Source organism: Rhinatrema bivittatum, chromosome 2 (genome assembly GCF_901001135.1).
Source record: "Rhinatrema bivittatum chromosome 2, aRhiBiv1.1, whole genome shotgun sequence".
In the NCBI taxonomy this organism is placed as follows: domain Eukaryota; kingdom Metazoa; phylum Chordata; class Amphibia; order Gymnophiona; family Rhinatrematidae; genus Rhinatrema; species Rhinatrema bivittatum.
In genome coordinates this window covers 5695596-5721633 of record NC_042616.1, presented here as the reverse complement: position 1 = coordinate 5721633, position 26038 = coordinate 5695596, and the positions used below count along the sequence as shown (strand labels likewise).

The 26038-nt window shown below is 48.4% G+C and overlaps 1 protein-coding gene across 1 annotated transcript; it reads right to left on the bottom strand.

Annotated features, from left to right (window-relative positions):
* On the bottom strand, positions 1 to 26038 carry LOC115083445 (oocyte zinc finger protein XlCOF6-like). Its single transcript, XM_029587261.1, has 4 exons — positions 25325 to 26038; positions 25025 to 25219; positions 11464 to 11584; positions 1 to 3539 (listed from the first exon to the last, which is right to left on the bottom strand). Exons 2-4 carry the CDS (start codon positions 25046 to 25048, stop codon positions 2068 to 2070), a joined length of 1617 nt encoding a protein of 538 aa, XP_029443121.1. The 5' UTR covers positions 25049 to 25219; positions 25325 to 26038; the 3' UTR covers positions 1 to 2067.

Here is a 26038-nt window from a genome sequence, read left to right as displayed (position 1 = left end):
TCCTGGAATTGTCTTTATTTATCCAATGTGATTTGCAATTGTTTTTCCTTTTACAAGTCCGAGGTCGACATTCAATGGCTCTGTCTGGGCAGCTTACGGGGGTTACCTTGACGAAACCTGGGAAGCGAAAACTTAACCTGGGCGACTCTTTACCTGCGCAAGAGGCGTCGATGGGAGCAGCGAGCGCCAGCATTCAGTGGCTGCCTAATTAAAGTTAGCTGGGGCCGGGGTCTGGCACAGAACCCTTAGCTGGGCATGTAAGCTTACCACTCACTGGCCCACTCCACAGTGGCCTCTATCTGTATTACTTCAGCAACACGTGAGCAGGATCTCAGGGTGAAAAACGCATTTCTCCCTCAGTCGCTTCAGGAACTTTACGGTAAAGCCTGCGGCAACCAGAGCAAGAGAGCCATCCCTTCCTAAACCACCATCGTAGAGGCTAAAGCAAGGGCTAAGAGCCATAGCCCTCCCCTCAGTCCTTACCAGCTCCAGAGCGACACAGCATCAATGCTAAAGCAACATCTGACAGAGGTATCCTTCTCTGAAACGACCCAGAGAGATGCCCTTCCCCTCGTTCATTACCATCAGCAACTCTACAGCAAAGGGAGCGTCTTCAATGCCAAAGTTTGAAAGGCAGCCCTTCCTCAACCGACAAGCCCTGAGTCCTTACATTAGCTCCAGAGCAAGGCCTGAGAGACAGTCATCCATCTCTAAACAACCATGATCAATGTTAAAGCAAAGTCTGAAACAGACATTCCTAATATCAAGAGACAGACCTCCTCCTGTCACCACCATCATTAATAATCCTGCAGGAAAGGGATGAAGCAGGCATCTCTCTTTCAACTGTCACCATTTTCATCCTTAATTCTGGAGTGAAAGCTGAAAGACAGCCCTCCCTCCCTCTACCGCCGTCACCATGAGCCCTACTGCCAAGGCTGAGAGAACGGAGCATTCTTCATGCTATCATTAATCCTACTGCCAAAGCAGAAAGAGACATCCCTCCCTCTACCACCGTCACCATGAACTCTACTGCCAAGGCTGAGAGAGAGGAGCATTCTTCATGCTATCATCAATCCTAGTGCCAAGGCTGAAAGAGACATCCCTCCCTCTACCGCCATCACCATGAGCCCTACTGACAAGGCTGAGAGAGAGGAGCATTCTTCATGCTATCATCAATCCTAGTGCCAAGGCTGAAAGAGACATCCCTCCCTCTACCGCCGTCACCATGAGCCCTACTGCCAAGGCTGAGAGAGAGGAGCATTCTTCATGCTGTCATCAATCCTAGTGCCAAGGCTGAAAGAGACATCCCTCCCTCTACCACCGTCACTATGAGCCCTACTGCCAAGGATGAGAGAGCGGAGCATTCTTCACGCTATCATCAATCCTAGTGCCAAGGCTGAAAGAGACATCCCTCCCTCTACCGCCGTCACCATGAGCCCTACTGCCAAGGCTGAGAGAGAGGAGCATTCTTCACGCTATCATCAATCCTAGTGCCAAGGCTGAAAGAGACATCCCTCACTCTACCACGTCACCATGAACCCTACTGCCAAGGCTGAGAGAGCGGAGCATTCTTCATGCTATCATCAGTCCTAGTGCCAAGGCTGAAAGAGACATCCCTCACTCTACCACCGTCACCATGAGCCCTACTGCCAAGGCTGAGAGAGCGGAACATTCTTCACACTATCATCAATCCTAGTGTCAAGGCTGAAAGAGACATCCCTCCCTCTACCACGTCACCATGAGCCCTACTGCCAAGGCTGAGAAAGTGGAGCATTCTTCACGCTATCATCAATCCTAGTGCCAAGGCTGAAAGAGACATCCCTCACTCTACCACCGTCACCATGAGCCCTACTGCCAAGGCTGAGAGAGCGGAGCATTCTTCCCGCTATCATCAATCCTAGTGCCAAGGTTGAAAACGACATCCCTCTCTCAGTCACCATTGTCAACCCTAGCACCAAGGCTGAGGAAATACATTTTTACCCTTCAGTCCCAACACCACTGACCCCGTGACATGTGGAAAATGCCAACACTGAGTTGTACAACCTATCTGAGGTCATAAACAGGATGTTAGTCATATTGGAAAGTGCTGGTGGAGCTGATGAGGTCCTGCAAGAATGCCGTAGATACAACTAGGTTTTCATGGAGGCTTGAGCAGAAGTCACTCTGCAGCTCTGCCACAGTTTCCTCTTTCGCTGCCTCTTCCAGCACTCTTTGCTCATGAATTTTCAGGTGGACCGTGAGGTCCCTCTTTCGAATGTAACATCTCCCACATTCCTTGCACGGAAACTGCCTCTCTCCAATGATGCCTGTCTGGTGGGCTAGTAAATCTGTTGCCTCAGAGAACGCATTTCCCCAACGAGTGCCATCATCTGCTTTCTCTCCTGGGTGTGATACGGGACTGTGTCCGTCAGTGAAACCCGTCCCGCAGTCCATGTACAGAAAGAGTCTCTCTCGAGTGTGGGTTTGCCTGTGTTTTCTGAGAGCTTGGGTCCCTGTGAAGACCTTCCCACACTCGGGGCATGGAAAGGCCTTCCTCGCGGAATGGACCTCCTGGTGTTTTCTCAGGTTTTTCTCTTGGTCGAAGCTTTCGCCACACGCCGCGCACGGGAAGCGTCTCTCGGCTTTGTGGCTTCTCTTGTGCATCATGAGCGCTTGGACGGTCCTCAAGCACTTCCCACATTCCGGACACATCCAGAGCTTCTCCCGGGCGTGCATTCTCTGGTGTATTCCGAAATCTGCCTTGTTACTGAAGCGTTCTTCACAGTCGCTGCAGGAAAAGCGCTTCTCGAAAGTGTGGCTCCTCCTGTGTGCCGCGAGAGCTTGGTTGCCCCCGAACGTCTTCCCGCATTCCGGACATATCCAGGGTTTCTCCCTGTCGTGCCTTCTCTGGTGTATCCCCAAGTCTGTCATGCTGCCGAAGCGCTCATCACACTCAATGCATGCAAAGCGCTTCTCGGATCTGTGGCTCCTCCTGTGTGCTGAGAGGGCTTGGTTGCCTCTGAAGCTCTTCCCACATTCTGGACACGCGCAGAGTTTCTCTCTGGTGTGACGTCTCTTATGCACTTTGAGATCTGTAATTTCAGAGAAGCTTTCTTCGCATTCGCTACACGGAAACATTTTCTCACCCGTGTGGGTCCTCAGGTCCATCTGCAGATGTGTCAGCCAATCAAAACTGTTCATGTACTCCCCCCAGGTGACCGGCTGCTTTTCGGGCTGATACACAGGGCACTGGCTTTCAAAGGAGTCCTTTGCGTATTCAGAGCAGGCGAATGCTCCATTTCCCGCCGGCAGCTCTTGGCAGGTCGGAACGGCGGGGCTTGAGTGGCAGACTTCCCAGCAGTCGGGGGATGGAAGTGGGACGGGCTCCGTCTGCCCAGGATCCTCCGGCGCTTCTCCGGCTGCATCCCTGGCTGCCTCCTGAGACTCGCTTTGTCCGCAGCAGGTCCTGTCGCTCTGGGCTATTGTGGGCTGCAGCTGTAGGGGGTCGATGCCTTCCTCAGGGGATCCCACATCCTGGGTTCCACTCCCAGAGATGTGCCCTGCGGACGAAAAACAGCGAGGACGTTAGTTAACGGTGGCGGAGGGGACAGGAGAGGGACAGGGCTGGTGTGTGATGGCAGCCTGGGATGAAACGGTAACAGAAGATTCCCCCCCATGTTTTTCACAGCCTCCACCCCACCGTCTCCCCGAGGGAGAAGGAATAATGCTGCAAAGTTCAGAGAAGAACTGCTCGCTGCCTGCCTGCCTGGAATTCTGTGCAAGACGAAGGGACAAATTGAACAAAAATACCACAAACTGGATGATCTCTGCTCTGTTTCCTATTTCTGTTCATTTCCACTTAGCATCCACCTGAGGGGAATTGCATGAAAGCATCGTAATTAACCAAAACCCACTGCATAGAAAGCATTAATAATATTATTACACCTCCCCCTTCCCTACCCCCTGTAGATGCACATGCATAGAAAGCATTAATAATATTATTACACCTCCCCCTTTCCTACCCCCTGTAGATGGACATGCACAGAAAGCATTAATAATATTATTACACCTCCCCCTTCCCTACCCCCTGTAGATGCACATGCATAGAAAGCATTAATAATATTATTACACCTTCCCTACCCCCTGTAGATGCACATGCATAGAAAGCATTAATAATATTATTACACCTCCCCCTTCCCTACCCCCTGTAGATGGACATGCACAGAAAGCATTAATAATATTATTACACCTCTCCCTTCCCTACCCCCTGTAGATGGACATGCATAGAAAGCATTAATAATATTATTACACCTCTCCCTTCCCTACCCCCTGTAGATGGACATGCATAGAAAGCATTAATAATATTATTACACCTCCCCCTTCCCTACCCCCTGTAGATGCACATGCATAGAAAGAATTAATAATATTATTACACCTCCCCCTTCCCTACCCCCTGTAGATTCACATGCATAGAAAGCATTAATATTATTATTACACCTCTCCCTTCCCTACCCCCTATAGATGGACATGCATAGAAAGCATTAATAATATTATTACACATCCCCCTTCCCTATCCCCTGTAGATGGACATGCATAGAAAGCATTAATAATATTATTACACCTCCCCCTTCCCTACCTCCTGTAGATGCACATGCATAGAAAGCATTAATAATATTATTACACCTCCCCCTTCCCTACCCCCTGTAGATGGACATGCATAGAAAGCATTAATAATATTATTACACCTCCTCCTTCCCTACCCCCTGTAGATGGACATGCACAGAAAGCATTAATAATATTATTACACCTCCCCCTTCCCTACCCCCTGTAGATGCACATGCATAGAAAGCATTAATAATATTATTACACCTCCCCCTTCCCTACCCCCTGTAGATGGACATGCACAGAAAGCATTAATAATATTATTACACATCCCCCTTCCCTACCCCCTGTAGATGCACATGCATAGAAAGCATTAATATTATTACACCTTCCCTACCCCCTGTAGATGCACATGCACAGAAAGCATTAATAATATTATTACACCTCCCCCTTCCCTACCCCCTGTAGATTCACATGCATAGAAAGCATTAATAATATTATTACACCTCCCCCTTCCCTACCCCCTCTAGATTCACATGCATAGACTCCTGTCAGCCAAGACAGAATTGAAGCTGGAGTACTTCCTTGGCTCCCCTATCCTGGGGAGAGAAGTGACAGAACTACTCCTAGTTCCCAAACCCTATCACCAGCAGGACCCGCAATTAGCACATGGCCACCTTTTAGGGGTCCACTTGGACGAGGAAAAAAAAACCCAGAGAGAGAATGTTAGTGCAGTTGTTTTGGCCTGGCATATACTGACAGGTACAGTCCTGCCTGACGTGCCAATCACCTAAGCCTGCTGGGGTGCAGCTGGCATCCCTTATACCAATGCCAATTATACAGACCCCCATTTGAAAGAGTTGACATGGACCTAGTGAGGCCTTTAGAGAGATCTGCCCGGGAAAATAAGTACATCTTAGTTATTCTTGACTATGCCACCTGATATCCAGAAGCAGTATCTTTACGGAATATAAAGATCCAGACAGTGGCGTCCGCCTTAATGGAGTTTTTTCCTGACTTGGGCTGCCCAAGGAACTCCATTCATTTCCAAGGTAATGAAAAAACTTTGCACCTTGCTCAAGGTAAAGACTCTGCATATCTTGGTGTACCATCCACAGATGAATGGCCTTGTTGAGCATTTCAATAGGATGCTCAAACAAATGTTGAGAAGGTTTGTGGTGAAAGATGGCAACAATTAGGACTCCTTGTTACCCGACATGGTGTTTGCAGGCCAAGAGGTAACCCAGAGCTGGAGGGGGCTTTCATCTTTTGAGTTACTGTATGGGAGGAGACCGAGGAGAAGACTTGGGAAGAGTAACCAAACCCAGGGCAGAATGTAGTCCACTTCATTTTCTGTGTGCATGAAAGGCTGTAGAAGACTGGGGAGGCTGCCTGCCTATGCCTAGAAAAAGCTCATAAAACCAAGTCCGAGCACACGATCACTCCCCGGGTCAAAGAGAATTCCAACCAGGGGACCGAATCCTTGTCCTTCTCCCATCTTTGGAAAGCAAGTTGTTAACCTGCTGGAAAGCCCCTTATGAAGTCTTAGAGAAAACTGGACTCATGGATTATAAAATAGCCCAGCTGGATAAACAGAAGAAAACTCAGATCTACCACGTAAATGTCCTGAAGAAATGGGAGGCACCAGTGTGTGTGGAGTAGTGCAAGAAAAACAGTTTGGTCCAGAGGTGGAACCAGAAAAAGACTGAATCCACCACACAGACAGCCAACTTAAATCAGCTAGTGGAGCAAAACAAGGAGAACGTCTTGAACCTACCAGGTTGAATCTACCTTGTGCAGCATGATATCATTATGCCTCCTGGAGTTGTCATACAGCAATGACCCTATTGGATTCCTGAGGCCAGGTGCCATGTCATTGAGACTGAAGTGAAGTAGATGCTCCAGCTCAGAGTTATAGAGGAATCTAATAGTGACTGGTCCTCACCCATATTGCTGGTGCTGAAGCCAGATAGGAGCATCAGATTCTGCATTGACTTTTAAAAAGTCAACAAGGTCTCAAAAGTCAACACGTACGCAATGTCTTGAGTGGATGAGCTGATTGAGCATCTGGGATCAGCCTAGTTCATTTCTACCTTGGACCTTACAAAAAGGGTATTTGCAGGTGCCTCTCACACCAACCACGAAGGAGAAGACTGTCTATGCCAGGTGGACTCTTCCAATTCATCGCCCTTCCATTTGGACTCCAAGGTGCCCCCACAATATTTCAGTGCTTGGTTGACCACCTGCTATGCTCATATGCAGCCACCTACTTGGATGACAGCGTGGTGTGCAGCCTGGATTGGAAGACACATCTAAACCAACTCCAGTCCATGCTAACAAGTCTGAGGAAAGCAGGCTGATGATCAACCCTAAGCAGTACTGGTTGGGAGGGCAAGACTGAATCAAATCACGGTGAACCTAGAAGATGTGGTAGACCTGATTGACAAAATGAAGAGTAGTAAATCACCTGGACCGGATGGTATACACCCCAGAGTTCTGAAGGAACTAAAAAATGAAATTTCAGACCTATTAGTAAAAATTTGTAACCTATCATTAAAATCATCCATTGTACCTGAAGACTGAAGGATAGCAAATGTAACCCCAATATTTAAAAAGGGCTTCAGGGGCGAGCCGGGAAACTACAGACCGGTTAGCCTGACTTCAGTGCCAGGAAAAATAGTGGAAAGTGTTCTAAACATCAAATCACAGAACATATAGAAAGACATGGTTTGATGGAACAAAGTCAGCATGGCTTTACCCAAGGCAAGTCTTGCCTCACAAATCTGCTTCCTTTTTTTGAAGGAGTTAATAAACATGTGGATAAAGGTGAACCGGCAGATGTAGTGTACTTGGATTTTCAGAAGGCGTTTAACAAAGATCCTCATGAGAGGCTTCTAGGAAAAGTAAAAAGTCATGGGATAGGTGGCGATGTCCTTTCGTGGATTGCAAACTGGCTAAAAGACAGGAAACAGAGAGTAGGATTAAATGGACAATTTTCTCAGTGGAAGGGAGTGGACAGTGGAGTGCCTCAGGGATCTGTATTGGGACCCTTACTTTTCAATATATTTATAAATGATCTGGAAAGAAATACGATGAGTGAGATAATCAAATTTGCAGATGACGCAAAATTGTTCAGAGTAGTTAAATCACAAGCAGATTGTGATAAATTGCAGGAAGACCTTGTGAGACTGGAAAATTGGGCATCCAAATGGCAGATGAAAGTTAATGTGGATAAGTGCAAGGTGATGCATATAGGGAAAAATAACCCATGCTATAGTTATACAATGTTGGGTTCCATATTAGGTGCTACAACCCAAGAAAGAGATCTAGGCGTCATAGTGAATAACACATTGAAATCGTCGGTGCAGTGTGCTGCGGCAGTCAAACAGAATGTTGGGAATTATTAGGAAGGGAATAGTGAATAAAACGGAAAATATCATAATGCCTCTGTATCGCTCCATGGTGAGACCACACCTTGAATACTGTGTACAATTCTGGTTGCCGCATCTCAAAAAAGATATAATTGCGATGGAGAAGTACAGAGAAGGGCTACCAAAATGATAAGGGGAATGGAACAACTCCCCTATGAGGAAAGACTAAAGAGGTTAGGGCTGTTCAGCTTGGAGAAGAGACGACTGAGGGGGGATATGATAGAGGTGTTTAAAATCATGAGAGGTCTAGAACGGGTAGATATGAATCGGTTATTTACTCTTTCGGATAGTAGAAAGACTAGGGGGCACTCCATGAAGTTAGCATGGGGCACATTTAAAACTAATCGGAGAAAGTTCTTTTTTACTCAACGCACAATTAAACTCTGGAGTTTGTTGCCAGAGGATGTGGTTGGTGCAGTTGGTATAGCTGTGTTTAAAAAAGGATTGAATGAGTTCTTGGAGGAAAAGTCCATTACCTGCTATTGAGTTCACTTAGAGAATAGCCACTGCCATTAGCAACGGTAACATGGAATAGACTTAGTTTTGGGTACTTGCCAGGTTCTTATGGCCTGGATTGGCCACTGTTGGAATCAGGATGCTGGGCTTGATGGACCCTTGGTCTGACCCAGCATGGCAATTTCTTATGTTCTAATGTAATTTAGGAATCCTGCCGGGTACCTGTGACCTGGATTGGCCACTGTTGGAATCAGGATGCTGGGCTTGATGGACCCTTGGTCTGACCCAGCATGGAAATTTCTTATGTTCTTATGTAATTTAGGAATCCTGCCGGGTACCTGTGACCTGGATTGGCCACTGTTGGAATCAGGATGCTGGGCTTGATGGACCCTTGGTCTGACCCAGTATGGAAATTTCTTATGTTCTTATGTAATTTAGGAATCCTGCCGGGTACCTGTGACCTGGATTGGCCACTGTTGGAATCAGGATGCTGGGCTTGATGGACCCTTGGTCTGACCCAGTATGGCAATTTCTTATATTCTTATGTAATTTAGGAATCCTGCCGGGTACCTGTGACCTGGATTGGCCACTGTTGGAAACAGGATGCTGGGCTTGATGGACCTTTGATCTGACCCAGCATGGCAACTTCTTATATTCTTATGTAATTTAGGAATCCTGCCGGGTACCTGTGACCTGGATTGGCCACTGTTGGAATCAGGATGCTGGGCTTGATGGACCCGTGGTCTGACCCAGTATGGCATGTTCTTATGTTCTAATATCTTGGCTACACCCTTGGGAAGGAGAAGGTCCACCCACAGACCTGGAAGATTGAGGTGATCACCTGGGTGCCAGTCCCACAAACAAAAGCAAAAATGAGAGCTTTCCTAGATCTTACAGGGTAAAAGGAGGTTTATACACAATTATTCGGAGAAGGCGGAACCGCTCACAAGGCTCTTGTTGAAGAAAGCCACAGAGAAGGTACAGTGATCAGTCGAAGCAGAGTAGGCCTTTCGAGCTTTGAAAAAGCCATTTTGCTCTGAACTGATCCTGATAGGTTCGGACTTCGCCAAACCTTTCATGGTGCAAACCAATGCCTCAGAAGTAGGCCTGGGAGCAGTTTAGTTCAAAAGAAGGATGGCCAGGAACATCCTGTGGCATACATCATCTGGAAGTGATGCCAAGGGAGAGGTGCTGCTCAACAATTGAGAAGAAGGTCTGGGTAAGTCAAATGGGCCTTAGAGGCCTTTCGGTACTCTCCGTTAGGATGGCAGTTCATGCTTGTGACGAATCATCAACTGCTCATATGGATAATTAGAAACAAGGAATCGAACAAAAGGGTTATGAATTGGTTCCTGGAACTGAAACTCTTCAACTATGCAATCCGACATAGGGAAGGAAGGGCAAACATCATTGCAGATTTCCTGTCTAGATAGGTGCCCTAATACAGGCAGGCACTCAATCTAGTAAGGCTAAGCTGAGTGGGATGGTATATGAGGGAGTATATAAGAAACTCCCTCAGAACATCTTAAGGGACTGGCCACAGCTATCTGGACCAGTCCTCCTTAAGACCCAGCCCAGCAAAGTATTCTGGGCCCAGGGAGGATTGCTTTGCCCTAGCATAAGAAGGCAGGGCCCAGAAGGGTGGAAGAGGCCCTAGGGAGAAGGCAGGAAACCAGTTTATGCGAGAACTATATATATTTGATTGTTTGTTAACACAAGGGACTGCTGAGGTAAGTGGCCTTTATGCTGTACTTATGTTATTGCTTGTAAATAAAGTATTTTGTTCGTTTAGAACCAGCCAGAGTTTGGCCTCACTTTATACTCCTGGCTATTTCTCAACCTGTGATCGCTCCAGAGTGACCACAGGGGGTAAACACTGAAAAGGGCTATTGTGGGGCTGCTGAGGCAGCAAGGAAGTTGAAAATTTAGGATTTTAGATATTAGAATGGAGAGACAGAGGACACATCTGTGCAGTGCTCAGACAAAAAAAACGAGTAAGGAGGCTCACGAGGCAACGCCCACTCGCGAACTCCTGCACGTGCTCAGTAGAGTTCAAACCTCTGCTAGCAAAGAGAGACAAGCCTGTTCGGCGCTGCCGGATGACATCACCCCACGTGTTGTGGTCAATCTAGCCTGCTCGGAATTGTGCCTGTTTTACGCAAGCTGAGCCGTTTCAGTCTCCAGAACAGACCTTTGGACTATTCTTCAGTCTTTAATAAGGTCAGGATTGGTACGATTGCAGTTCCGTTCCCATGGGCCTTTCTGCCAACACAGTCAAGGCCCCGTCAGCAATTCAGAATGCAGCTGCCTTGAGTCTTAACCGGGGCACGGCTGCGTGATTACATAACTCCGGTCTTGAAACTGGTTACTTCTTGCTTGGCCTCTAAAACACGAGGCCGGGCCGGCTTTAATTCAGCAAGTCCTGAACAACGAGACTCCCTTGTGCGCTGTCTCTGCTGCGGCCCAGCTCGACCTTTACGTTCCAACGGTCAAGGTTGGTTGGAGAGCAAGTTCGTTTGTGCGAGGCTGGAGTGCGGCCTCCGGCTGGACCCGCTCTATGGGATGCACTTACGCTTAACCTTCCCTCAGTAGAACGTCACAAGTTATTTAAAACACATCCGAAAGGGTTTTTTTTAGTAATCGGGGGGGATTTTTCTCTGGTCCATGTGTGATGGGCGATCAAGTTTTTACATGCTGGTTTTGTTTTAATTCTGAGTGTTTTCTTCTAACTCGCCACAAACTATGGAGCGGGCAAGAAATAAATGTTTCCTTCTGATTAACATTGGGTTTTTTTGGCCCGTGTGTGTGTTCCAGACCCTGACAGAACTGGCACCCCAGCGTATTACTTCAGTCCTGGCTTCTGACTGTTTTTACGTCGGAGGAATCGCTACCGCTGGCCCTTTCCTCCCCCTCTGCCCCTTGAGAGCTGCTTTCCTCGCTTCTCCCCCCCCCCCCCATCCCCCACTGCAAGTTTCTGTGCACGTCCCCTGCTTACCCAGAGATGCCACCAGCTCCAGCGTCTCCGCCATCACCTCCTGGTACAGCGCCTTCTGCCACTCCTGCAGCCCCTCCCACTCCTCCAGGGAGAAATGGACAGCGATGTCGTCCAGGCTGACCTGAAAGACAGGACCCATGAACACCCTTGAATGGTCACAGGCGCATCTCAGAAACCCGCGGCCGCGCCTGCTAGAAAGGGCCCGGAAATCCGCTCCCTCCCACTGCATCATTTTCTGACACCTTCCCCCCTGGACTGGAACCGTTTCGGGTCTGAAGGGGAAAAGCAAATAGCTCTGAGCAGTTTTGGGGCGAGCGGTGTCACTCGGCACCAGGCTCGAGGTGGCGCGGGGGTAAATGTCAGGCACAGGCCGGCAGAGCACTGGATACGGTAAATATTCTGGAGCAGTAACTGATGAGACAGGAGACTACCTGCAAAGCTTAAGAAATGTCGAGACACGGCGACAGATTCTCATGAAAGGCAGCCCAGTCCCCTGGAGGAGGAGAAGGAGCCCTGCCTGAGGCGCAGCATCACAGGCTGCGGTCATCCAGCTGTGCAGACGGGTTAACCTGCGGATGTGCGCACGCTATCACCTGTGCCACTCTGCTCCCACTTTAACAAGGAGATTAGCAAACAGAAAACTTGCAGGCGCAGGTTACAAAATCGGGGGTCGGCGCGCGCAAGGGGGTGCACACTAGTGCGCCTTGTGCGTGCCGACGCCCGCGGGCTTCCCCCGTTCCCTCCCCCCTAACCTAACTATCCCACTCCTTCCCCTAATCTTTCCCCCCCAGCCCTACTCTAAACCCCCCCCCCAAATTATTCTCAAACCTTTTTGGCGCAGGTTGCGCGCGCCGGCAGACTACCGGCGCGCGCAACCTGCGACACGGCGGCAAAGGGCCGCTGTGTTGGAGGCCTCTGGCCCTGCCTCCTCCCCACCCCTTTTTGAAAATCCGGCCCTGTGTGCACAAATCAGCTGGCTGGATTTTTGCTGGATATGTGCCCAGTCTTCATTTAGCCAGATAACGTCTGAGTTAGCCAGGTAGATGCTTTTGAAAATGGACCTGGAGGCGTCTTCTGTGCACTTTTCAACCTCCTGATGCATTAGCATACCATTTGCTTACAGCATAAGGTGACTAGAACTTATCCAATCCTTTTTTAAACACAGCTATACTAAATGCACTAACCACATCCTCTGGCAGCAAATTCCAGAGTTTAATTGTGCGTTGAGTGAAAAAGAACTTTCTCCGATTAGTTTTAAATGTGCCATATGCTAACTTCATGGAGTGCCCCCTAGTCTTTCTATTATCCGAAAGAGTAAATAACCAATTCACATCTACCCGTTCTAGACCTCTCATGATTTTAAAGACCTCTATCATATCCCCCCTCAGCCGTCTCTTCTCCAAGCTGAAAAATCCTAACCTCTTTAGTCTTTCCTCATAGGGGAGCCGTTCCATCCCCTTTATCATTCTGCTCACTCTTCTCTGTATTAATTTTTAGCTTATTTGCCTGGCACTAGGAAACCACCGCTTGCAAAGAGCAATTAATTTTCTTAATCGTGGAACTCCCATTAACTTCAAAAGGACAAATAACCTGCACATTATTGGAATATAAATAAATGTAAGTAGTCATCCAATCGAGCCTCATAAAAATTTCATATAAACACTGCGGATAAAGATTAAACATATACAGCAACAGAATAGGAAAATTGATTCTAACCTGCTAATTTTTGTTCCTGTAGTACCACGGATCAGTCCAGTCCAGTGGGGTTTATTCATCCCTTCCAGCAGATGGAGACAGAGAACAAAACTTTGAGGCCCTGCTTCTTAACCGAGAGCGCCACCTGCAGGACCTCAGTACTGGCGTGCACCCAAGCCAGGATCCTTTAGAAACCCCTTCACACAGACGCAGGGGTAGATACCCCTGAACTACAAACCTTCTTCATCGAGAACCAAACAAGACAAGGAAGTGAATCCCGTAACCGCCCTCCAAGAGGAAGATTCTTTATTAAAACAGAAATCAGGCTCTCGGCATCAAACGGGAGGGCCTCTGAGCTGATCTGTGGTATTACAGGAACGAAAATTAGCAGGTAAGAACCACATTTTCCTTTCCTGAACATAGCCAGATCAGTGGGCTGTACCCAAGCACCCCTAAACCGGGCGGGCCCCTCGAAAGAACTGCACGCAGGACGGCTCCACCCTGTGCCCTGACACCCAGACCACACTCCTGCCCTACAAATCTCCGGTGGCGACAGAAGTCGACTGCAGCCCAGGAAGCAGATCCAGAGCTGGAGGAATTATTCAGCGAGAGAAGAGGAGAGGGGCACGTATGCGTGCGAGGTACTGAGGAAAGTGAAAGACGAAGCTTCCTGTCCTTCTGGCTCTTGTGATCTTTTCTGCAGTCGGGGCAGAACTGAAGCTGGTGTCGAAGAGAAAATTCTGCGTTTGCATAGCCTCATCAGAGGCCTTGGAATACCTGCATTTAAAGCCTCCTTGGACAAATGATCCTTTCCATTTCAGCTCTCATTGCATCTTGGTCTCCTATTAACTTACACTGCATTAAAGCCTGCATCTGTCAACCTGTAAGTAACCATCATGGTTACCCCTGGCATTACCATTAATAGACCCAAATTCCAAAAAATCCTAGGGAAGCCAGTCGTTACATCAAGATGTCTTACTTCAATTCTGCTTGTGACAAATTCATTGTTAATAGGCCCGTCAATGATATCTTTATTATTACTCAATGCTCAATCCCTGGTAAAAAAAAAAAAAAAAAATGCCGGTCTTTACCGATCATTTACTGGATAATAAACCAGACTTTTGTGGAGTGACTGAAACTTGGTTCAGAAAAATCGGACACTGTCGCCATTAGTCAATTACCAAAAAGCCTTTATGACATTCATTCTATCCCCAAAACTAATAAAAGAGGAGGAGGCTTATTACTTATGATCAAAAAGTACTTTAAATTAATTTTACAAAATGTTAATGCTCCAACTAATTTTGAAATTGGTTTGTTGAAACCCAAGAATTTACAGATCGGCTTATTATACGCTCCTCCTGGACTTGTAGAGCATAACCCTTCACCCCTAATTGAATTCTTAAGAGATAATATAGACATCGATCTCCTCGCTGTTATACTCGATGATTTCAATTTACATGCTGATACTGTACCTTTGTCTACCAGTTGTGAAACCTTCTTATCTGCTATGACTGCCATAGGCTTTCAACAAATTGTGAATTTGCCAACACATCAAGCAGGCCATACACTGGATCTTCTGTTTATTAACTCTCAAATGCAAAATACTGACCCACCCACAAGCACACCCATCCCCTGGACTGACCATCGTTTGATCTCAGCTCATCTTATTATACATAACTCAAAATGTGACCCATTCATTCAAAAAACATGGATTGAATACAGAAAACCATGTAGACAAGACGACCTAACAGAACTCCTCCCAGAAGGTCTTAAAAAACTAATACCGCTGTTAATTCCTGGATGTCAATAACTAATGATCTCGCCAACATTTGCTGTCCACTAATTAAGAAAGATCTAAAACTGCCTAAAAAAGCCGGAACCGCCTGGTATACTTCTGATCTCAAATCAATGAAATGTTCCCTTAGTAATGCAGAAAAAAAATGGCGAAAAAAATCCCTCAACATCTTTGTTAAGCAATTATCGAATCTTGCTTCATAAATACAGAGTATCAATAAACCCAAACAAGATTATTACTCAAAAAAATCCACAACTTTCAAGTCAACCGTAGAGTTCTATTCTCTTATGTCACTGATATAATTCAACCCACACCCAACTCAAGTCCTACTGATAACGCTGAAACTCAATGCAATGAACTTGCAAAATATTTTAGAGACAAATCTCTTAATCTGATAAATGCCATCCCTATAGATAAGACAAATACGATAATGCTGCCTACCAACATATGAACAACATGATCTAATTTCGAAAATATATCTTCCACAGAAGTGGAAACCCTTATAAAAAAAAAAAAAGAATCCTGGGAGGAGTTCAGCAGGAGAAACCTCTCTGTGGAGAGGGAAGGCGAGAGGGATCTTGACCGAGGCTTGTTTTGTCATCTGGGAGCCAGTAACACCTGAAATCGATCCGGAACCACGTCCCCCTTGTGACGTCATCTCGTGGGGATGGGACACTGAATAAATTCAAGGGAAGTGAGGCACGCATACCTGGAGGAGTTCAGCAGGAGAAACCTTTCTGTAGAGAGGTAAGGCGAGAGGGATCGTGACTGAGGCTTGTTTTGTCATCTGGGAACCAGTAACACCTGAAATCGATCTGGAGCTACGTCCCCCTCGTGACGTCATCATGTGGGGACAGGACACTGAATAAATTCAAGGAAAGTGCGGCGCGCAGCCGCCGGCGCGCTGCCAAAGCCATGCACCAAAGGGGCACGCCCCTTATCAAGAATGTTTTACTTAAACACTTTTCTTAACCTCCATGGGTAGGAAAAGAAAAACAAAAGTATGGACATCATCACCAGCTGCTCCTGTGGCCAGAGGTCCTATGGACTCCTATGTTATGAGGAGGGTAAGTCAAACTGCCTGAAACTCAATCCCTGAAATCTTTTTTTTCATTGCGATCCTCGGAGAGTCCCTGCCAGATACAGCCATCTCAACTATTGAGAGAAATGCCCATCCCCTCAGCCCAAACTATGATACCACTTTTGGTGGAAACATCAAATATTGACTCTGTGTTATCCACAGTTAGTGGAGATACAGAGGTATTGGGGGTACAGGGGGGTTCTGGACTACAGGTAGTAGTGCCGGAGCCCATAGACCCCCAAAATGTAATGTTGGGAGATGTGTGGATGGCAATTACTGACTTACAGAAAACTTTATTTGTCTCTATAACCCAGAATAATAAGACCTGTATAGAGATAAAAAATGCTATAGAATTACATAATCATCAAATAACTCAATTAGAGGAAATTAGTAAAACAACATCTGTACAATTAACTGTGTTACAGACGGCGAACATTTCCTTTATTAAAGATAGTATAACAACTCAGAGGCAGATGGAAAATTTGGAAAATGCTTTTAGGGTTAGAAACTTGAGATTTCTAAATTTTCCTGTTAAATTGTTAAAAAAATATTTGGAAGAAATTTTGTCAATTTAATTTATAGATGACAAGAGTATATCTAAGATATTCTATATTCCTAACACCAGATTAAGGATTCAAGAGGATGAGGAAGGTATGGACCAAGTCCAACAAGAGTCTCCTAATCTAACAGCATTCTTGGAAACATCAGTTGATGGTATTCCTCAAAGAGCAACCTTATTGGTCACTTTTTGTAGAGAATGTGATAAAAAAAATACTTCTGTAATATTAAGTTAAGAACAAAGACTTCTTGTTTTGTGGACAAAGGATCCAAATATTCCCTGATGTTTCACGTAGTGCACAGTGGAAAAGGAAACAATTTTTGGTTTTGAAGCCGAGAGTTTTATTCTAAGATTTCCCTGTAAGTGTTCGGTAGTATTTCAGAAGAATACATTTACATTTCAAGACCCTGCCCATTTGGAAACCTTTCTGGTGGAAAAAAATAAATAAAGGTTGAGGTAGTGCTGTACAAAAAAATGTATCTCCTGAATGTGTAAGCAAATACTTCTTTTTTCTTTATATTTGTCCTTGAAGAATCCTCCCATGCTGGGGACTAGGAATTTTGATGTATTAGATATTTTATACCTTGTTCCTTACGATTACTTGTTGCAAAAGTTCTTTCCTTTTGATTTTTTACAATTGTAAATTTGTTGAAAATCTCAATAAAGTACAAATTAAAAAATAAATAAATAAATAATCCAGCCGCCCATCCCTCCGATGCCATATCCATTACATTTTTAAAACTGGTCCCTAATATCAATGCTAAACAATTAGCTGACTTTCAGGTCGATACTGTAAGACCGCGGGAGAGCGGACGAACGCCCGCTCTCCCGGCGCACGCACCAGCCCTTCGCCGGTGCGGGCGATTCGGTATTTAAATGAGGTGACGCGGGAAAAACGGGGAAAAGGAGGCGCTAGGGACACTAGCATGTCCCTAGCGCCTCCTTTTTGTCAGGAGCGGCGGCTGTCAGCGGGTTTGACAGCCGATGCTCAATTTTGCCGGCATCGGTTCTCGAGCCCGCTGACAGCCACGGGCTCAGAAACCGGACGCCGGCAAAATTGAGCATCCGGTTTTCGGCCCGACAGCCGCGGGCCGAATTCAAATTTTTATTTTTATTTTTTTACTTTTTTTTACTTTTGGGGACCTCCGACTTAATATCGCTATGATATTAAGTCGGAGGGTGCACAGAAAAGCCACTCGGGAACTACGAGAATGACCGGACTTTGGTGGAGCTCTATTCATCTGAGCACTTTTCCTACCAGGGGCCAAGGGGGAAATACGTACAGAAGGACGTTGTGCGGCCAGGGAAGGACTAGAGCATCTACCCCTTCCGATCAGTGCTCCCCCCAGCTGCTGAAGAACCTGGGAGCTTTGGCGTTGTGCAAGGTTGCAATCAAGTCCAGGTGCAGAGGACCCCACCTGCTGACGATCAGTTTCATGGCGCCGGACAACTCCCACTCGCCTGGATCTTGACGTTGACGACTCAAGAAGTCGGCTTGCACATTCTCCTTGCCTGCAATGTGAGAAGCTGCTAGACACTCCAGGTGGTGCTCCGCCCACGCGAAGAGCTGACTTGTTTCGAGGGCCATATGGCGACTCCTGGTGCCCCCCTGGCAGTTGATATATGCCAAGGTGGTAGAGTTGTCCGAGAGTACCCCGACTTCCCGTCGGGGAAGCAGTGGGAGAAACGCCTTGAGAGCCAGATGAACTGCCCGAGCCTCCAGGTGGTTGATGTGCCAATGAGATTGGGCTGGGGACCAGTATCCCTGCGTGGCCTGAGACTGGCAGACCGCTCCCCAGCCGGAGAGGCTGGCATCTGTTGTGACTACCATCCACTGCGGGGTCTGAAGGGATATTCCACGTAGAAGGTGCTTGAGCGATAGCCACCATTGTATGTCGTTGATGGTAGAGTCGGAGAGTGGGAGTGGCATCTGAAACTGTTCTGATACCCACTTCCAACGGGACAGCAAAGCTCTCTGAAAGGGATGCATATGCGCAAACGCCCAGGGGACCAAGTCGATCATGGAAGCCATGGTCCCCAGGACCTGTAAATAATCCCACGACGTGGGAAGAGACATGGAAAGGAAATTTCGAACCTGATCCATCAGCTTGAATGCTCTCGAGTCCGGCAGAAAAACCTTGCCGACACAGGTATCAAAGTGAGCCCCTAGGAATTCTAAGACCTGGGTCGGTCGGAGATTGCTCTTGGAAAAATTGACTATCCAACCCAGGGACGAGAGAAGAGCAAGGACACGGTCCACTGTCTGACGGCATAGAGTCTCCGACTTGGCCCATACTAACCAGTCGTCCAAGTATGGGTGGACCAGGACCCTGTCCCTCCTGAGGGCGGCCGCCACCACCACAATCACCTTGGTAAATGTGCATGGTGCCGTGGTGAGGCCGAAGGTCAGAGCCCGGAACTGGAAGTGTTGGCCCAAAATGTGGAAACGGAGATACCTCTGATGTTCGGCATGAATTGGTATGGGCAGTTTATCGTTATATGTAAACCGGAGTGATTTATAGTCTCTATAAGAACCTCGGTATATAAAAATTAAAAATAAATAAATAAAATAAAATGTGCATGTAGGCCTCCATCAGGTCGAGAGAGGCCTGAAATTCTCCAGGATGGACCGCCGCTATCACTGCCCACAGTGTTTCCATCCAAAAATGGGGCACCTTGAGTGCTCGGTTGACCCTCTTGAGATCCAGATGGGATGGAAGGAGTCGTCCTTTTTTGGAACCACGAAGTAGATAGAATCCTGGCCGGTGGGGGGGGGTCAAGACCTGCCTCAGGAGACTGTGCGGGGCTCAAATCGGGGGGGCACTTGAAAAAAATCAGGCTCCTGTGAGTCCTGCTGCCCTGAAAAAGAAGCAGCTGAAAAACCCAAAATGGCCGCCGTTCCGGCGGTTTGACAGCCCGGGAACGGCGCGGCCATGCGTTTGGGAGGCCTTGCTCGGGCTCCTGAAGCCATCGCGACCGCAGAGGAACCTTCCCCTCCACTCCACCCGGCAAATAGTGAGAGCAGAGGCCATCTCTGGAGAGACGAAGAGAGGAATCCCCGCAGGCCAGACACAAAGGGGAGCGCGGTATGGCCCCGATATGGAGGAGGAGCAGCAATTAAGGTCAGCTGGGCTGCCGGGACTGAAAGGAGCAGAGGCAGAAGATTGAACTCTGCGCGCTCACAACGCTCTCAAAGGCTGCCGAGTGCTAATAGCGCTACGTCACACTTTTTTAAACAGTGCAGGGGAAAACACGTCCCTGCAGGTAGCTCGAGGAAGAAATCATCCCGATGAAGGGAGAGAAAGATTAGAGAGAGGGGGGCTATACAGGGGGAGTGACTGGCACCACCAATTTCACCCCCGCAGCCGAGGATCACCGGGGATAGGGAGCCTAGGCTATGAAATACAAGGGGCAAAGCGAAAGAGACAGAAAGGGGCGGATTTTAAAAGCCCTGCTCGCGTAAATCCGCCAGGATTTACGCGAGCAGGGCCTTGCGCGCCGGCGCGCCTATTTTCCATAGGCCTGCCGGCGCGCGCAGAGCCCCGGGACTCGCGTAAGTCCCGGGGTTTTTTGTCGGGGGCGTGTCGGGGGCGGGGCCGATCGACGCGACGTTTTGGGGGCGGGATGCGGCGTTTCGGGGGTGGGCCCAGGGGCATGGTTTCGGCCCGGGGCGGTCCGGGGGCATGTCCGCCCCCTCCGGAACCGCCCCTGGGTTGCGTCTCGGCGCGCATGGATTTACGTCTCCCTCCGGGAGGCGTAAATCCCTGGACAAAGGTAGGGGGGGGTGGGTTAGGTAGAGGAAGAGGTAGAGGAAGGGAGGGGAAGGTGAGGGGAGGGCAAAAGAGAGTTCCCTCCGAGGCTGCTCCGATTTCGGAGCGGCATTGGAGGGAACGGAGGCAGGCTGCGCGGCTCGGCGCGCGCTGGCTGCCCAAAATCGGCAGCCTTGCGTGCACCGATCCTGGATTTTAGCAGATACGTGCGGCTACGCGAGTATCTGCTAAAATCCAGCGTACTTATGTTTGCGACTGGTGCGTCAACAAAAGTACGCGAACGCGCATTTTTTAAAAATCTACCCCAAACTGTCTTCTGTAAGAGAATCTACAGAGTCCAATCAAAACAAATTATTTATTTATTTATTTATTTATTTTTACAGATTAATAAAGAATAAATACTTGCTTGATCCAATCAGTGTTAGATAAAAAAAGAAAGAAAGTCCCCAAGAGGGACAGAGAAGAAGAAAGACAGAGAACCGCAGGGTGAGCTTCCGGCATCTTCTGGAGACAGACAAATACTGAAGGGCTGCAGGGTAGGCTCTGTCCTCATATAGGATAACTTTTCACTTTTGGTCTGTCTCCATCTGCTGGACAGGAGGCTCAATCCACGGTCTGGACTGATCCGGCTACGTACAGGGAATGTATGTTATCTATAAAAGAAGGATCACTTCCAGTATAAGATGAGATGCTGGTGGACAGGTTGTCAGAGGCATGGCATCAGCATCTCCCGAGAATACTTATATTGTTCAATAAAAGATTATGTTCTACACTGAAAATCTAAGTGTTCTTGTCTCCCTGGCCATAAGCGTCATAAAAAATGGCGTGGCGCTTAACATTATGGCACCCCAGGTGGGACGGGATGGCTGTGGCCATCGCTTGTGCAGTCTTACGTCTGACTCTGCTGGACTGGATCAGATCTAATGCTGCTACTCGGAAGTTTTGTTCATTGCATAGTAATTCCTAGGAACAGGGGTTTCTGATTTCTGGATGACTGGTTATTGAAAAAGTAGTACCGGGAAGACAGAAGTGAGTGCCCCACGGGAAGACAGATCTGTAAGTAGTTAATCAGGCCTATATAATTAATTTCCAAATTAAATTTTCTAGGTAAGTAAAAGATTTTCTTCTTTGGCCAATTGCAAATAACAGTGCACTGTTTCTTTTGATCTACTTTGGGGACGCCCATTGTAGACTACTCTACTTAAAGGAGAACTTACTAAGAGTGATTGTGAATTATTTGTCTGTATATTTGTTAATAACTTACAGCCCGATCCAGTAAAGTCCGTGGGAGAGCGGACTAACGCCCGCTCTCCTGGCGCGCGCACCGGCCCCTCGCCGGTACGCGCGATTCAGTATTTAAATTAGGCGACGCGGTGTAAACGAGGAAAAGGAGGCGCTAGGGACACTAGTACGTCCCTAGCGCCTCCTTTTGGCCTGGAGCGGCGGCTGTCAGCGGGTTTGACAGCCGACGCTCAATTTTGCCGGCGTCGGTTCTCGAGCCCGCTGACAGCCACGGGCTCGGAAACCGGACGCCGGCAAAATTGAGCGTCCGGTTTTCGGCCCGACAGCCGCGGGCCGAATTCAAAATTTTTTTTTTTTTTTTTTAACTTTTTTTAACTTTTGGGGACCTCCGACTTAATATCGCTATGATATTAAGTCGGAGGGTGCACAGAAAAGCAGTTTTTACTGCTTTTCTGTGCACTTCCCTGGCGCCGGAAGAAATTAGCGCCGACCTTTGGGCGGCGCTAATTTCCTCCCCTTACTGAATAAGGGGTAAGGGAAAACACGCGTCCAGAGCAGGGTGACAGTGTGCTCCGACGGAGCACACTTTACTGGATCGACCTGTTTGTACTGAAGAAAAAAAAAAAACTCAATACAAGGAAGTTTAAAAATAGTGCCAGTTAGCCTATGGTTGTAAGCCCTTGCCCTGCTTGCGAGGCTGAGGGATTATTAGAGGAACATAAAAAAAAAAGTGGGAAAGTATAGCTTGCAATCTGGTTTTCTATTTATGTCTGATTGTTATGGCAGTTTCAGCACTTGAAAGGGCACTGGGAGCTGGAGAATTAACTGGGTTGGCAGGTAAAGCAGAGGTGGAAGGGTAAAGCTGCAGGGATTCATATGCACAGTAGGACCCAGTGGGGGAGAACTGGTTTACCTGACTGGCTTTTGTTTAAAAGGTATAAATAGACTATGGAGGAATTAAAGTTGTGGACAGTAAGTGAATCTAATTTAGTAGGATTCTTTCAGACAGTTTGGTTTCGTCAGCTTTCTCTGGCTGGCTAACATTCAGGCCGATACAGTACAGTGCGCACTGTTAACCCCTGATTGGACATGCATTTTCCCTTACCCCTTATTCAGGAAGGGGAGGAAAATGCGCGTCCAACCCAAATCACGGTGAACCTAGAAGATGTGGTAGGCCTGATTGACAAACTGAAGAGTAGTAAATCACCTGGACCAGATGGTATACAACCCAGAGTTCTGAAGGAACTAAAAAATGAAATTTCAGACCTATTAGTAAAAATGTGTAACCTATCATTAAAATCATCCATTGTACCTGAAGACTGGAGGATAGCTAATGTAACCCCAATATTTAAAAAGGGCTCCAGGGGCGATCCGGGAAACTACAGACCGGTTAGCCTGACTTCAGTGCCAGGAAAATAGTGGAAAGTGTTCTAAACATCAAAATCAAAGAACATATAGAAAGACATGGTTTAATGGAACAAAGTCAGCATGGCTTTACCCAGGGCAAGTCTTGCCTCACAAATCTGCTTCACTTTTTTGAAGGGGTTAACAAAACATGTGGATAAAGGTGAACCGGTAGATATAGTATACTTGGATTTTCAGAAGGCGTTTGACAAAGTTCCTCATGAGAGGCTTCTAGGAAAAGTAAAAAGTCATGAGAGGTCTAGAACAGGTAGATGTGAATCGGTTATTTTCACTTTCGAATAATAGAAGGACTAGGGGGCACTCCATGAAGTTACCATGTGGGTAATTGCCAGGTTGTTTTGGCCTGGATTGGCCACTGTTGGAATCAGGATGCTAGGCTTGATGGACCCTTGGTCTGACCTAGTATGGCATTTTCCTATGTTCTTATGATAAGGAGTGTGAGAGCCTCCTACCTGCACACATTGCCCTGCAGCCATGTCCCTCACTCTGGGGATCCTGGGGAGGGAGGGTCAGTGTCAGGGCTGGTGTCAGTCTCCTGTACTCCCAGGATAAGGGGTGTGAGAGCCTCCTACCTGCACACATTGCCCTGCAGCCATTTCCCTCACTCTGGGGATCCTGGGGAGGGAGGGTCAGTGTCAGGGCTGGTGTCAGTCTCCTGTACTCCCAGGATAAGGGGTGTGAGAGCCTCCTACCTGCACACATTGCCCTGCAGCCATGTCCCTCACTCTGGGGATCCTGGGGAGGGTCAGTGTCAGTCTCCTGTACTCCCCGGATAAGGGGTGTGAGAGCCTCCTACCTGCACACATTGCCCTGCAGCCATGTCCCTCACTCTGGGGATCCTGGGGAGGGAGGGTCAGTGTCAGGGCTGGTGTCAGTCTCCTGTACTCCCAGGATAAGGAGTGTGAGAGCCTCCTACCTGCACACATTGCCCTGCAGCCATGTCCCTCACTCTGGGGATCCTGGGGAGGGAGGGTCAGTGTCAGGGCTGGTGTCAGTCTCCTGTACTCCCAGGATAAGGAGTGTGAGAGCCTCCTACCTGCACACATTGCCCTGCAGCCATGTCCCTCACTCTGGGGATCCTGGGGAGGGAGGGTCAGTGTCAGGGCTGGTGTCAGTCTCCTGTACTCCCAGGATAAGGGGTGTGAGAGCCTCCTACCTGCACACATTGCCCTGCAGCCGTGTCCCTCACTCTGGGGATTGGGGAGGGAGGGTCAGTGTCAGGGCTGGTGTCAGTCTCCTGTACTCCCAGGATAAGGAGTGTGAGAGCCTCCTACCTGCACACATTGCCCTGCAGCCATGTCCCTCACTCTGGGGATCCTGGGGAGGGAGGGTCAGTGTCAGGGCTGGTGTCAGTCTCCTGTACTCCCAGGATAAGTGGTGTGAGAGCCTCCTACCTGCACACATTGCCCTGCAGCCGTGTCCCTCACTCTGGGGATCCTGGGGAGGGAGGGTCAGTGTCAGGGCTGGTGTCAGTCTCCTGTACTCCCAGGATAAGGGGTGTGAGAGCCTCCTACCTGCACACATTGCCCTGCAGCCGTGTCCCTCACTCTGGGGATCCTGGGGAGGGAGGGTCAGTGTCAGGGCTGGTGTCAGTCTCCTGTACTCCCAGGATAAGGGGTGTGAGAGCCTCCTACCTGCACACATTGCCCTGCAGCCATGTCCCTCACTCTGGGGATCCTGGGGAGGGAGGGTCAGTGTCAGGGCTGGTGTCAGTCTCCTGTACTCCCAGGATAAGGGGTGTGAGAGCCTCCTACCTGCACACATTGCCCTGCAGCCGTGTCCCTCACTCTGGGGATCCTGGGGAGGGAGGGTCAGTGTCAGGGCTGGTGTCAGTCTCCTGTACTCCCAGGATAAGGAGTGTGAGAGCCTCCTACCTGCACACATTGCCCTGCAGCCATGTCCCTCACTCTGGGGATCCTGGGGAGGGAGGGTCAGTGTCAGGGCTGGTGTCAGTCTCCTGTACTCCCAGGATAAGGAGTGTGAGAGCCTCCTACCTGCACACATTGCCCTGCCGCCATGTCCCGCGGTTGGAAGGTCAGTGATTTGCTGGTCTCAGACTCCTGCTGCAGGTCTGGGATGTGATCTCGGTCTCCCCATGCTGATCTGGGGCTCTGCAGTCTCTCTCTGGATCGCAGCTCAGGGTGTGTTTCTCTTCCTTCCGCTCTCCCCCTTCGCTGTACTTCCAGTTTCTGTAAGAGGAGCAGAGCTTGCTGTAAAACCCGGTCTGGCTCCGCCGTTCTCTACGGGTCTGGGGGTGGACTGTGACTGCCAGGGCTTTGCAAGCAGACGCCTACCTCGTGTCCACTGTCCTGCCAGTCGCATTTCTCTGAATCTCTTAAATGTGCCGAGGAAGGAAAGTTTTAGCATGGATAAGGGATTGTGCAGATTCGGGACACTTTACGGGCAGGGCAATCTTATCCACCACGGTGCTGCCCCCTGCTCTGCCCGAGCTTCGATTTCGGCTTTTATTTCACCTTGCCTGGACATTTCTATGTTAAAGCAGAAAGAAACAGGAGGGAATGTGACTTTGCCATTGCGACTTAAAAAGAACAAAACCCCAACCCTGCCTGGAAGGGTCCCTGCCGTATTTTGCTGTTCTGTCCGCCGCCTCTCCTCTTTGACCCCGGGATTAGAAAGAGGGTTTTCTTGTTTATTCCTTTGTGCAGGGAAACAAAAGCGGAAGGGAAGTGTCTGAGGCCAGAGATTGCTGTAGTGGTGGCTGGAGGAAGTGCGGGAGGAGCTCCCTCAAACCCTGACCTGGCAAGTTAGTGCAAGAAGAAGGAATCCCGCCTCTCCGCTCCGTTGCTCTCCGTTCCCTTGCTCTCCGCTCCCTTGCTCTCCATTCCCTCTTTTGTTATGGTAGTGGATCCTTGGTCCAGGACGAGGGATGATACCCACCAGCAGTGCCTAGGTGTGCTCGTCTCCAGAAGGTGGAAATGTACTGCAGCATAGCGAAGAGAAGTTCCAGGCAAGGGGTCCGAGGCAGGTGGCAAACAACACAGTCCGAG

What these genes read in the sequence shown, in the direction of transcription:
- LOC115083445 (XM_029587261.1), bottom strand. Translation starts at nt 25,048, where the DNA reads ATGGCGGCAGGGCAATGTGTGCAG. An exon ending in CGGCAGGGCAATGTGTGCAG is followed by an intron (nt 11,585 to 25,024) that starts GTAGGAGGCTCT and finishes CCTGTCTTTCAG; the next exon opens with GTCAGCCTGGACGACATCGC. An exon ending in GGAGCTGGTGGCATCTCTGG is followed by an intron (nt 3,540 to 11,463) that starts GTAAGCAGGGGA and finishes TTTCGTCCGCAG; the next exon opens with GGCACATCTCTGGGAGTGGA.